Below are 13,738 nucleotides of genomic sequence, written 5' to 3' on the forward strand. Positions count from 1 at the left end.
AGGCTGTCTGTCTGGCTGTCCCCAGAAGGAGCAGTCGTGACTGGAGTCAGAATCCTTCTGCCCTGTGTGGCCTTGGGCATGTCACTTGCCTCCTGGTCCTCCCATGACTGTACTGTCATTTCCCCATTTTAGCTCCCCTAGGAAGTAAATGGCCCAAGTCTGTGAATAGAACCTGCAGGGGGCAAGCAGAGTGGCTGCTGGGGTGTAGGGAAGGTCCCTAGATGGAGTTTTTTCATGCGCTGACTCCTTTCTTCCTTTCCTTATCCTGAGGTCCTGGAGATCAGGGCATAGCCCGCCCTTCCCCCATAGTCCCACCCAGCAAATAGACAGATCTGGAGTGTGGGGTTCCTAGTTGGCCTGGGGGCCTTTCGCAGGAGGCCACCAGCATCAACCCTGACCTCAGAGACTCAGCAGTTGGGCAGGTCCTCGCTGGGGCCCTCGCTAGCCCCTCCCCCGCTCAGTCTCTTCGGAACTCTTTGGCTTCTGTCCCTCTTAGGCCATGTTTTCTATACAAAGAGGATGGAGGATGACCTCGCTCCACCCCAGGGCTGAACTTGCAGAGGCCATGTCCCCACCTTAGTGCCTGTCCTCTCTTGGAACCCTGACAAGGCCCCCACCCAGCCTCAGCTGGTCCCCAGGGAGGGATGCTGGCAGAAGAGGCCAAAACCCCCAGATGGCTCGCAGCCTGCCCCCCTCCCCTGCCTGCAGCTACGACCTGGAGAAGGTTGATGCTGCAGGGGCCTGAGAAGGCCTCGCTGCCACCTGGGCCAGAGATCCCTACATTTGGGACAGTGACTTTCATGCTGCCTGCAGTGTTTAGGCCTCACTTGCAAACCACTCCACCAGGGTGTGAGATGTGCCCTGCAGCAGAGGTCACACAGCGCAGTGAGTGTGAGACTGGTATCTGGAATCAGCCACTTCTGGGACCTGAGGAGGTTATGCCACGTCTGCTCCTAAGATTCCCCATCTGTAAATGGGAGCAGGGTCCCCTTGTAAGCATTCAGGGAGGTGATAGATGCAAGTGCCTTACATAACACACAGTGGCTTCTGAGTCAGCCTGAATCCTACCTGAAGCGTTCTAGTGACTTCCACATTGTCTCTGCATCTCTGACTTGAGTCAATGACAACACTCCTCCTCTTGTCGATCTCTGTGGTCATAGATCCTTCTGGGTCCCCAGTGAGTAAGGCTCCTCAGTGTGGCCCCTCACAGCCTAGACCAGGCCACTGAAGCCCAGAGACACAGTGCCCTGCCATGCAGCAAGGCGGTGCAGGTACAACCTGCTCGCTGCCTGCCTTGGGTAGAGGATGGTGGTCTGTGAGACCCTTTGGCCTCCAAGTCTCAGAGGCTGAGGACAGGGAGTGATGAGAGAGGAGACTAGAGTGAGCCAGTGTCTGCACATGCCCCGCCCCCCGACACACTTCCTGGCACCCTAAGGCCCCACCTCGGCTTGGCACACCTGCCCGGATTCCTGCCTGTGTGGTTTCCCCTGGGCCTCTCCCTCACGTCCGCTGGCAGAGCATCCCCAGCTGTCTGCATTTCTCTGTTTTGAAGACAGCCACTTCAGGGCCAGGCCTGGCCGGGATACCCCCGACTGTGGGAGCGTGTGTGCTGGCGAGGTGCGCAGGGACACAACTGTGCACACCTGCTTCTCTGAGCTCGTGCAGAGCTGTGCCCTGTGTGTCCACATATGCATGCATGTGTGTGTGTGCAGGTATGTGAGGAAGGGGTGCAGACACCTGTGTGGACATGCATAAGTGCATGAGGGGTGCAGGGGGAACGTATGGATCCCTGGGGGTCCCCGGACCCATGGGGAGGGACCTGCACTCATGCATGATGTGGGGAGTGGCGCATGTTTCCCATACCCGAGGGCCTTGCATGTGTGAGGGTCATGCACCTAGAGGTGGCCTCTCCCGGGCCGAGCTCATAGCCACTGAAAGAAGCGGGAGGAAACAAGAGAAGGGGCTCAGGATGAGCTCAGGTGTGGAGAGTCCATTTGCCTGGCTCAGCTGCGTGTTTCCCACAGGTTCCCCTGTTTAACCCTCACACCAATCCCAGGAGGGATAAAAGTGGGATTTGTGGCTTGGAGAGGGCCAGTCACTTGCCCAAGGTCACACAGCCCGTAAGTGGTAGAGCCAGTGTTCAAATCCATGTCTGCCTGACTCTTGAAGCTTTCAGGCCAGGCACGGAGGGCAGGGAGCTGCTGCAGGCCCACAGCACAGAAACCAGTGCACCGTTCAGCTCAGGGCTGGGCTGTTCCCTTGGAGGGTGGGAGACTTCGAGCTACCCACCCAGGCCTCTTGTACCTGGCCCCCAACCTACTCTGGCTGGATATATCATAATAAACATGCATGGAGTAGCTGCTCTGTGCCAGGCCCTGGGTAAGTGCTTTGCACTAATCTCATCTCATTTAATCCTCAACAACACTCTGGAGGCCGGTGCTATTGTTAGGCTATTATTATTATACTATATGTAAATAATACTATATATAATATTTATATCATAATATAGAATAATAATTCTTATTATTCTCAAATTAGAGATGAGGAAACTGCGGCACCAATGTGTTAAGTAACTTCCCCAAAATCTCATAGCTGAAAATGGCAGAGCAGGGATTTGAGCCCATGCTGTCTGGCTCCAGAGTCCCAGTGCCCAAGCCCTACACGTGCCGCTCGGGCCGATATCTCCTAGTGCTTGAGACCCCAGTCTCATCCCCTTTCTGCTGGGCGGTCTCCAACTTGATCCTCCATGCAGGCTCAAGGAAGTTGAGGGCTGGGTGTACCAGGCCCCCATCTCACAGATGGGGAAACTGAGTCTGGGCTGCTGTAGTGCCTGGGCCTGAAAAGTTGACTCCCGATGGCAGGTGCAGATCTAGCTTCACCCACTCCCAACTTACTGTGGGATTTGAGGCAAAGGTCCTACTCTCTCTGGGTTTCAGTTTCTGTCCTGCCCCCAGAGAGCAGGTAGGAAGGGCTGTCCCAAAGTTTGCAGACAGGGAGTCCTGGGAGCAGGCAGGGCAGGCCTGGCAGCCGGCACCAAGTGGGCAGGCAGGTGAAGGTGAGACTGGGCCAGGGCTGAAGCTGAGGCTCAGAGCCGGTTTTCCCTGGCTGTGTCTGAGTAATCCTGTGTCTATATTTATCTCCTCCTTTCTTGGGTGAGCAAACAGAGTCCGATGCCAGCCTGGCCTGCCACCCCCTAGTGCCGGCACGTTTCCTTCACCTGCTGGGTGGCCCTGGGGAGTACCGCAGCCGTGACCCTGAGCTCAGCTTGGCCCACATAGGACACACAAGGATGCTTGAACCCTAAGTGTCAGTGATGGCCTGGGAAGCTCCACAGGGGCTGCTGCACTCGTGCACAGCCGTGACCATGGCCTGGGCAATGGCGGTGCACTGGGGGCCTGGGAAAAGCCCTACCCCACTCAGGAACAAAGGACCCTCTTATCTCGGACAATGACTTTCGCTCCTCCATTCACACTTTGGTCTAAATGGCAGTCCCCTGTCCCTCCAGGATCTGAAATTCCTAGAGCAGGAAGTCTGCAAGCTACAGAGGTCTAGAGTCAGACCACTCTGGGATTGAATCCTGGCACCCTGACCTTGGGCAAATAACCTCTCTATGACCTGGTTTCCTTGCTTGTCAAATGGGGCCAATAGTTCCCACTCCCCAGGTATCTTTATTTTTTTATTTAAAAAATTTTTTTTATTTTTTATTTTTTTTGCGGTACATGGACCTCTCAGTGTTGTGGCCTCTCCCGTTGCGGAGCACAGGCTCCGGACGTGCAGGCTCAGCGGCCATGGCTCACGGGCCTAGCCACTCCGCGGCACGTGGGCTCTTCCCGGACAGGGGCACGAACCCGTGTCCCCTGCATCGGCAGGCGGACTCTCAACCACTGAGCCACCAGGGAAGCCCCTCCCCCAGGTATCTTGTGAGCATTAAGTCAGAGGTATTATGAGTTGACAGATGGGATGGGCTTTGGTGGGCAGGGGCTGCCTGTCTCCACCTGCTTCCATCATCCCAGGCCCAGACCCATGGCAGGGACAGTGGACCCACAAAAGGCCTGCAAGGGGACCTATGCATACTTGACTCTCACAACGTACACTCAGTAATGGACACCCCAATTCCGAGAGGTGCATGTAGCCTTAGACCCAAGATAGATGAGATGAGTTGAAGCTTGGACCCTGAGAAGACCCCAGAAGGGACCAGATACTCACTTTGCTGAGACCCTTCCCGGAGGTGAATGGGGAAGGACAAGTGGCCCTTCAGGCCAAGGGGTGATGGGAACAGAAGGTCATCTTACTGAGAAATGGCTCAGCCTGGACCGGACCTGGGCTCCACCACCCCTGAACCCAGCTGGGATCACCACGGCTGGCTAGGTCTTTGCCCTGACTCTGACCTCTGCCCTGGCAGTGCTACCTTCCTGACCTTGGGGAAACCCGCAGCCCTGCCTGCTCCCAGGCTGGATTAGGCAGAGTCCGGATGTGCCGGCTTGGCAGGCTCACGGGCGGGGCGGGTGCCGGCGCTGGGGCTGCCCTGTGCCGGCTCGGGACTGGGCTACAGCAAAGCCTTGTATGGCTCTGGCAGAGAAGCTCAGCGGCAGCACCCATTGGCTGGGCTGGCACTCCCAGCCAGGGCTGCCCGGGCCCCAAACCATGGTAAACAGAGCCGCCGGGAGCCGGTGGATTAGCACAGCCACCTACCTGCCCACCTGCCCACCACCAGGGCTGCTCTTTTCCTTTCCTAAAAAGGCAGAGCCGGGCAGGTGAACTTGGGCCTGGGGTAGAGGAGGGGTGGGTGGAGTGGTGCAGGTGTCTCTGCTGAGGATTCAGGAATCCTGGCCCTGGCCTTGGGCCAAGCTCTTCCGGGCTCCGGGCATCAGTTTTCTCATCTCTAAAAAGGGGAGGTTAGTAGCTGGGTCTCCCTAAAGTGGCTGATGCTATGACAAGATTGGGGGATATATCCGCTGGGGTCCCCCAACCCGGGTTTGAGGACTACTAGGTAGAAAAGAGGCCCAGGTTCTCTTTCCATAGGAAACCAACCACTCCTGAATGTGGGGGCCTGGTTTGAAGTCTCTGCCCGGCCCCTTACCACTGTGACCTTGGGAGCAGCGTCACCCGTCTGAGCCCCTGTCTTCCTCCTCCGCAAGGTGATGAGGTGATAAGTCTGTCCGCGGACCAGGGGCTCCTGAGCAGGTGTAGCCCCCTTCTGCTCCCTCCTCAGTCGTCCCCTGTCCTCGCCTGACTCTCGCTGCTTCCTGTTTCTCTCTGCTCATGCCCACCTCAGACTGGCCTGCCCTCTGAGCCCACCCTGCCGGCAACGGTCTGTCCCTGGGAGTCTCTAGCACAGAGTGTGACCTCCGGGTCCTGAGCCCAGAGAGCGTCCAGGCCCAGGGTGAGGGCCCAAGGGGGAGCAGCAAGGCTCGGCTGAGGCCTCAGTGGCAACAGGCAGCAGCCCAAGCCTTCCTGATGCTCTGGGTCAGGTGTAACCCGGGTTGGTGGCCCTGCCACTTGTCAGGGTATGATCTTGGGCTCTCTTCTTTGTGAAGTGGGGATATGTGGCCCAACCTGCCTCGCTCCGAAAGGGAAACTGCTTCGTGAACCCAGAGCGGCCGTGGGAGGTCTGGTGTGAGCGACTGGTGGGCCTTGGGCCCCGCAGCTTGCTGGGGAGTCTGGTTCTTCAGAGAATTCACATCCACTTTCCACGCTCTCAAGCACCGGATTCCCAGTCCCTGGGTCTGCTAGCGCATCCCCGTGCCTGCAGCCTCAGACATGAGGATCCACGTGGCTACCAGATGGCACTGCTGAGCAGTCAGGCAGCTGCCGGGAAGGAGCTCTGGCCAGGGCCCGCCTGGTCCCACTGGTGCCTGGGCAGAAGGAGGTGAAGATCCAGGGCTCCCCTTGGGGCCAGAGCACAGGCTGGAGAGCAGAAGGAGGAACTTGGGGTCCTCGGAGGCGCTGCATTGGAGCCGGACTAGAGTCAGTCCTCACGCTGCCTCTGACTAGCCCTGCACCTCTGGCTGGTGGGGGCCTTTTGGAACTTCTGTTTTCTTCTGTAGAAATGGGGACAGTAACTCCCACCTCCCTGGGTTGTTGTGAGGACTGGAAATAGGGCTTGTAAATGCTGAACGCAGGGCCTGGCTGACACTGTGCCCTTCTTCTTCTGGGCCTGCTTGGGATTCCGCTTTCCCACTGGTCTCGACTGAGACCTGGGCTCTCCCCAAGGACTTGCTCCCAGGCAGCTGCTCCTTGCCTTCCACATCCCATGATTCCAGCGCCAGGTGCCACCTTCGCTTCCAGGCCTCCTTCCACGTCGTAATTTTTTTCACTCCCTGTAAAAACCCAGCACCTTTGAGGCCAATGCCATCAGGCCCTGCCCCTCCCCTGTCCCATTGCTGACATCTGCTCAGCTCTTAGGCACTTGACAGTATGTCCTAGCCTCGTGTGATTGTCATTAGTGCTGTATCCATATATTCCTCGTCTCTTCCGCTAGGCACAGCCGTGTGACTTGCTTTGGCTGATGAAATGTGAAAGGAGGAATGTTTGTTCCCAGGTAGAGCATTTAGTTGTCAATGCAATGTTTCACAGCTGTCTCCTTTTTTCTGCCTCTGAGGTCATGGGAGCGCGGGATAAAGCCTCCGTCAGCCTAGGTCTCCGAGTGATGAGGAAAAGTACAGTTCCGTGGCTGACCCACATCAGACATATAGCAGAAGGGAAAACCTCAGCTTTCATTGTTTTCAGCTCCTGAGCTTCTAGGTTGCTTGTTTCTGCAGCGTGACAGCCCCCATGCTGATTGATGTAGCCTGGCTCACAGCTCGGGTCTCCAGCCCAGCGCTGCAATCACCAGAGATGACTGCACAGGTCACTTGCACGACCCACTTGGCATCCTGGACACTCGCTTCCCCGCTTCTGCATCTCCAGTCGTGTCCTCTTTCCTTCCAGCTCAGCACCCACACCTGTGGTCCACACCACCTTCATCCACAACTGTCCTGCCTCTGGAAAAATGAGCTATTTTTAAATGAGCTATTTTAAAAATGAGCTAGACAATTCCTAGCCTTTTCTTCTCTGTTCACATCCAAATCCCCAGTCACTTGACCACTGGACTTGCTCTGTGGAAGCCACCCCTGTTTGCTTCCTTCCGACCCCGTGACTTCAGGGGTCCATAACGTCACCTCTTCATTGGCCAGTTCTCTTACCTCCCGTACCCCACTCCTTCTGTCCCGTGGCCGGGCACCCCCCACCCCTGCCTCCTGCCCCGCCCCGAAATGAATCTATCTGGCCACCTTCTCCACGCTCACAGTGTGGCCTCTGAACACTGCTGGACAAACCACACGTTGAGCAGGAGTGGTACCACACCGGCCTTCTGTTTCCCTGGCCGGCTTTCTCCCACTCCCCTCAAAGGCCATTCACACCTTCTCAAGTCTCCAATCTTCCCCCACCTGCAGCTTCCTCCTCCCCTCTCAGCAGGTGACCTTACTCCATTGCACAGAGAAAATGTCCTCAACTTCTGTCACGGGCATCGCTTGCGCCTCTTCCCTTGGGTCAGACTGGGAGAGGTGTCTGCATCTCCTCCTAATCAAGCAGGCTGGGGTCTCACCATCTCCTTCCCACACTCAACGTCTTTCTTTCCTGGACTCCGTACACCCCTCCAGCTGCTGCCCCAGCTGTCCCCTGCCCTCCACCGCAGGCTCCTGGGAGGGTGTCTGGATCTGCTGTCCCCACTGCCCCCTTCTCCTCACTCCCCAGCCACCACCCCGGGCCTCCACCATTCATTCAACACTCGGCAGTGTCTACCAAGGGCCTCCCGTGGGCCAGGCGCTGGGCTAGGCCAACTTTTCCCTAAGTCAGCAATGATCTCCCTGCTGCTGAAACAAGCAGGCCCTCTTAGGTTCTTAGTGCTGAACTTGTGGGTGGCATTTTACCCTGAGGACCTCTCTTGAGTGTCCATCTACCTCTTCCTCTGCTCCTTCTCCTGGACTCCCCCCACCCCTGCCAATCAATGTCTCAGACTCACTCTGGACTAGAGCTTTGCTCTCTCCCACAACAGCAGTTATGGCCCCTGCGATTGAATAATTCATGATGTCATTATTTGCTTAAGGATGGCCTCTCCTGTTAGAATGTAAGCTCTTTGAGGGCAGGACTGTCTGTTTTGCTCACTGTTCTATCCGATGATTAGTCCCGCACTGGCGCTCAGCAAGTCATTGTTGAATACAAAAGGTGGGGACCTATACCTGTCTTTTTCATCTCTGTAACCCCAGCACCCCGTGTAAGGTCCGCTCAAAGGATACTTGTCGAAGGCTTACTATGTTCAAGGTTCTGTTAGCCATGCTGTATACACTGTCTCAGTTAATGCTCACAACAACCCTCCACTTTACAGATTAGGAAACAGAAGCCCAGAGAGGTTGTATAATCCGCCCAATGTCACACAGGCAGTAAATAGCTGTGTCATGATCAGTTTCCAGGTCTTACCTTGTAGTGAGCTGATTGGTGACCCCTCAAAATTAAGTGTGACTGATATAGCCTGGCTCACAGCTATATCTTAACCCCTGGAACCTGTGAGTGTGAACTTATTTAGATCAAGATGCGATCATACTGAATTAGGGTGGGCCCCAAATCCAATGACGAGTATCCTCAGAAGAGACACACAGAGAAGGCAGCAATACGAAGGCGAAGGCAGAGATGAGGGTGACGCGGCTACAAACCAAAGGCCAAAGATCGCCTGCAGCCACCGGAAGCTAGGAGGGAGACATAAAACGGGTTCTCCTCCAGAGCCTCCAGAAGGAACTACCACCTTGACTTCAGACTTCTGGCCTCCAGAAATGTGAGAGAATAACTTTCTCCTGTTTTAAGCCACTTAGTTTGTTAATTTGTTACGGCAGCCCTAGGAAATGAATATAGACCCCAAACCACATGGCAATGTACCTGTGCCTTCAGCGAAGCCGGGAAGGGAGGGGCCCCTTGAATCCCAGGCTGTGTGACTGTGGCCTGCTCACTTGCCTTCTCTGGGCCTGATTCCCTGTAGCAAAAGAAGCACTTGGGACTCCAGGTGTCCCTCCATTCTACAACCCTAAGAAAAACCATGAGCAGGGCAAGCAGGCCTCTGTTGGGATTTTCAAATTTATTCCAACGTGCTGTTTTTTTTTTTAAAAAATACCCTCAGGCTGAACACTCAGCCTGAGCTGTAATAAAGGCAATTATTATACTTGTAAAAACTTCTCATTCACAGTACAGATGTAATTTACAACAAAGGTCACACACATCAATACTGAGCAGTTTTTTCCTTTTGTACATCAGACTCTGTGCTTTAGACCTGCAGGATTTTTGTTGAGATTTTTTTTTTTCTTTTTCACTGATATATACCATACCAACATTGCAAGATGCAAGTGGAGAAACTGGAGTTTAAATAAACTTACAGGCAAAACTACCCCATCCCAGTGTGGTTGCTGTACATATCTACAGTACGATTTTTGGAATGTATTGCCATTTAAGAACATAGAAACTCTCTACAGACAATTTCACATACAGAATACGTACACCTTTTAGAAAAAAAAAGGCAAATTTTTATCTTACAGAGAGCGTGTATCTTACATTTGCCTATACGTTTCTTTTTTCGGTTTCTTTTTTCTGCCTTTTTTAACACTAGGTTTAGTAAAGTGATCATAAGTGCCGAAGCGGTTTTCCAATGGAAAGCGGACGGGATTCTCAATGCAGAAGCAGACTTGGTGGAACAGGTCTTTAGGAACCTTCTCCCCTTGGTCATTGCTGTGGATCTGTCTCCATGGATGGCTGCCCAGGGAGGACTTTTGCTTCAAAGATTTGCCTGGAGAAAGGACTAACAATTCAGCTCTGTTATCTTGCTTGTTCCTATTCAAAAGGGCCGGGTGAGGATGGAGCATGAGTTAGAGGGGTCCGGAAACTAATTCTTTCAGACTTTTTCGAGGAGGGACTGCTGGGTCTGGAAGTTGGAGTTGATGGAGGTGGGAGAGTGTAAAGTTCACTGCTGTCAGCCTCCTGGAGGGTCGTAGTGGTCGGGGCTCTGGCGGGGGGAGGGGGATTAGGCTTGTAAAAAGGCGCCTTGGAGAGGAGCAAGGTTAGTACCCAAAATGGCCCTGAGCTTGCTGAGGGTGAAGGGCATCCTGGAGGGTAGCCCCGGGGGGCAGGTGGTTTGGAATCCCCAAGACAAGGGCTGGCTCTGAAACCTCGGCAAGTTGGCCCACACCCCCCAACCCTGCCGACACCCGAGGACCACAGCAGGCCTGTATCAAGGAATGGCCATCCAGCACATTTCAGCAGAGCACATGACAGGTGTCCGTGCCAATAGATCAGCACTGCTTTCTCTACCGTGTCCCTTAACAGGGACAAAAGGGTCACAGGCAAGCTGTAAATGTGCAAGTGGTTGGGAGCAGGGCAGTGGGTCCCGGGGTAGGGGGTGGGGGAGAGTGCGGAGTGAGAGTCTTTCCTACATTATGAGGGTGGGCGTGTGGGCTGGGAGCTCTGTGCTTGGGGGAGCCGGAAGAGAGGCTGGCAGAGGGGCTTAGAGCCATGCTCAGTGACACACGGCCAGGGCTGGTGGCATCAATTCCATTTCTCTGGGCACCTGTGTAGAGCAGTAGCCCTTTGGCCAGATTGCTTGCACAGTGTGTCTCTGTCATTGAGAAATGGCTCTCCAGTGACTCCCGGCCCCCGTCCCCTCTGCCTGTGCCTGTGAGCCCCAGTGGCGGTGAGGACTCTCCCCTGCTGGCCACACGGGCCTCCAGAAAGGAAACTTTGGCAGCTGGGCTGTCTGAATACAGGGGGGAGTGACGCCCAGGAGAGCTGGGGCGCAGGGCTTGGGGGAGGGGCCCGGCCACCCCCAAGGTCACGGGCTAGTCTAGCAGGGCCCAGTCTGCTGCTCTGTAGGTCTGGGGCTGGAAGATCTGGCCCAGGAATATTTCAAGCCTGGGCTGAAGCAATGCCCTTTATCCAGCTCCCAGGCCTCAGTGCTTGAAGTCTCCAGTCCTTGGGCAGCCCCCTGGGGTGGGGCTGGAAGGTAATGATGAGGAAAGCCCTGGCCTCTGGCCTAGGCTGTGACTGGGGCTTAGGCTCCTTCCCACCTGCTGCCAGACCTGACCAGTGCCAGTACAGCCAAGGCTGGGCTCGTTGGCCTTCTTCCAGGGGGGCCGGGAGCCCCAGACTCTGGGTCAGACAGCCAGGAAGTGCTGGCTAACCCCCACCCCCGCCCTGTACCCTGGAGCCCAGCAGACCCCCAGGTAGGCCCTTCCCTATTGTCCCCTTTTTGTCTTAGCCAAAGGGAAATGAACTAGGTGGTCTGGCTGGAGGCTGACCTGTGGCTGGTTTGTCCTGGCAGCAAAGGCCAAGCAGGGAAAGGTCCTGAATGGGCAGAAGAGGGAATTATGCCGGAGGGCGGGGAGCTCACGGAAGTGCCCCAGCCCTATGCACCTTATGGTGTCCCGTCTAAACAACAGCTCAGGAGCCCCTTATGGCCACACGATTCATGCAGCCTGCCTGAGGAATGGGGACTGGCCAAGAAGGTCTCTGCTCTGCGGCATTAGCACCTGGCCTGGCTGGGCCATGACCGTGGTCCCCATGCTTTCTCCCCCTGGTAAAAACTAAAGAAAATGATTTCAGAATGTTGTGGAAAACCCCACCCATCCCAGGGCTGGGTAAACATGCTAGAGTTCAAGTTCCATATTTCAACTTGGGATTTTAATTTCTAGTCTTTTTTTTTTTTTTTTAAACAAAGCAGGCTTTTGTACCAGGAAACACAGGGCAGCTTCGTAAAGGAGGAGATGGGGATGAGGAAAGAGGCACTAGCTCTTACTGATTGCTTTGGAGAAGAATCCAAATGACCTTGGACAATAGGAGGCTAGGGGAAATATCAAACACCAGGTTTATATATATATATATTTAATTTTATTTTTTAAAAGATATTTAAACCAACCTATAGGAGGCCTGGGCAGTTCCCACCAGTCATGGTTTTGGGTACTTCCTGGGGGTAGTGGAGACCTGACGGTGTGTGGGACAGGGACAGGGGGACCAGTCCTGCTGCAAAGTGGTCCAGAAATGAGTCCTTGCAAACTTCCAGTGCTGAGCACAGGAGAAGCCCAGCCATGGAGGAAATAGGGCCCTTTGTACCCCAGGGACCAAATGTAAAATGAAGCCCAAGCCTGGCCTCAGGAATGGCGAGGCAACGCACCTTGGATCTTGACCCCCAGGGGTTGGGCCCTGTCACTTCAGCCTTGTGGGTAGTTTCTAGAACAAGGATGGCAGCCAGTGGCTGGGACCCTGAGAGCAAGGCCGAGGTCAGGTGCTCAGGAACCAGTGGAGATGGATGGTCAGGAACTCCTTTCCCAGCCCAGACAGAGGGTGAGGGTGCAGTGAGGAGCAGAGGTGCTGGGCCAGGGGGCAGGGGGATTTGTCTACCGGTCAAGTGCCAGGATGGGATCATGACGCAGGCCACCTGGACATCTGGGAGTCCTGGGGAAGCAACCAGCTCCTACCTTCTACCCGTTCCAAATATTTTGTGTTGAAGTCCTAGGAAAAAGAAAGTCGGAGTTTTCTGGGCCTGCCCGTGGAGTCTCCCTGCCTGTCCCTCTGCCTCGGGCTGCTGGCCCTTCTGCTGGGAGCCGGGGGAGGCCACTAGCTGGGGTGGGATAAAGCAGCAATAAATAGGAACCATAAACAACTGTACATAGGAGAGCTTGCTTTTACATTTAATTATATATATTTTTAAAGTTTCTTTTTCTCTCTCTCTCTGCTTCAGTGCATTCCCCTTTCTCTTAGCAACTGACCGCCTCTTGCCAGCCTTGGGGGGTAGCTGCTGACCACAGTGGCCCAAGGTGAAGCCCCACCTAAATATTCACAGCCTCAAATACCTCGTGGGGTTTTTTCATGTTTGTGTGTGTGTGTGTGTTGTTTGTATCTTTTCAAGCAACAAAAGGTCACAGAAAAAGGCACAGGTAACTGCATACATGGTGGGAAGATAAGACAGACGGGGGCTGAGCAGAAGCTTCTTGGACAGAACAACAGATGGGACAGGGAGCCCGTGACAGCAAGATGATTCGGGGAAGTCGGCTGGAAACGTCTGTGGCCAAACACCGGAAGCCAGTTGCTGAAGCGGTCAGGGAGAGGCTAAGTGCTCCGGGGCCCCCGGTCCTCGGGCTGCTGTGAGGGTGCCCTGGGCCCCCCACTTCCCGAGGGCTCGGGGGAGCCCTGACTGGTCCTGGGTTCCCCGGAGAGGTTCCTCCTCCGGGCTGGGAAGCGAGCGGAGGCCTCGGCCAGGCAGCCCACGGAACTGCTGCGGTCCAGCGGCGGGGTGGCGGAGGCCGAGGGGTTGGCCGGCGCACGTGGTGACTCCAGGCGGGGACTCCGGGACCCTGTCCGGCGGCCCTGGGGTGGCCGGGGCGAGGCCTCGGGTGGGGTGCGGGGACTGTGCGTGGGCACGGGCTCTGCGGGCACCTCGGCTGCACGGGGCTCCCAGTCGGGAGGTCTGCCCAGGCCCCTGCTCGTCCTGCCCCTCTCCTTGGGGTAGTCCCTGGCCTCCAGCTCCGAGGAGAGTGTGAATTTGGAGACCTTAGCCACGGGGGACACGGAGGCCGATGAGCTCTCAGTGGGACTCCGGCGGGCTCTCTCCTGGGCCTCCCGGGCCCCCGTCAGGTCGCTGCCACCTCCTGAGAAGCCGCTGACCCAGGCCGTGCTGGGCCCGGGGAGCAGGGTGGGGTGGGCCCCCGGCCGGGCCTGTACCATCTGG

The 13,738-nt window shown here is 55.7% G+C and overlaps 1 protein-coding gene across 2 annotated transcripts in view; it reads right to left on the reverse strand.

The window, feature by feature from the left end:
• Positions 1-11,845: 11,845 nt before the first annotated feature.
• Positions 11,846-13,738, reverse strand: part of HIVEP3 (HIVEP zinc finger 3) — a 399,349-nt gene continuing 397,456 nt past the window's right edge. For both annotated transcript variants that reach the window (XM_024744746.1, XM_024744745.1), the window contains exon 9: positions 11,846-13,738. This exon is cut by the window's right edge. In XM_024744746.1, the coding sequence (XP_024600514.1) occupies positions 13,120-13,738 (619 nt within the window). In that variant the 3' untranslated portion in view covers positions 11,846-13,119.

This window comes from Neophocaena asiaeorientalis, unplaced genomic scaffold (assembly GCF_003031525.2).
Source record: "Neophocaena asiaeorientalis asiaeorientalis breed wild unplaced genomic scaffold, Neophocaena_asiaeorientalis_V1.1 scaffold478, whole genome shotgun sequence".
NCBI classification, from domain to species: domain Eukaryota; kingdom Metazoa; phylum Chordata; class Mammalia; order Artiodactyla; family Phocoenidae; genus Neophocaena; species Neophocaena asiaeorientalis.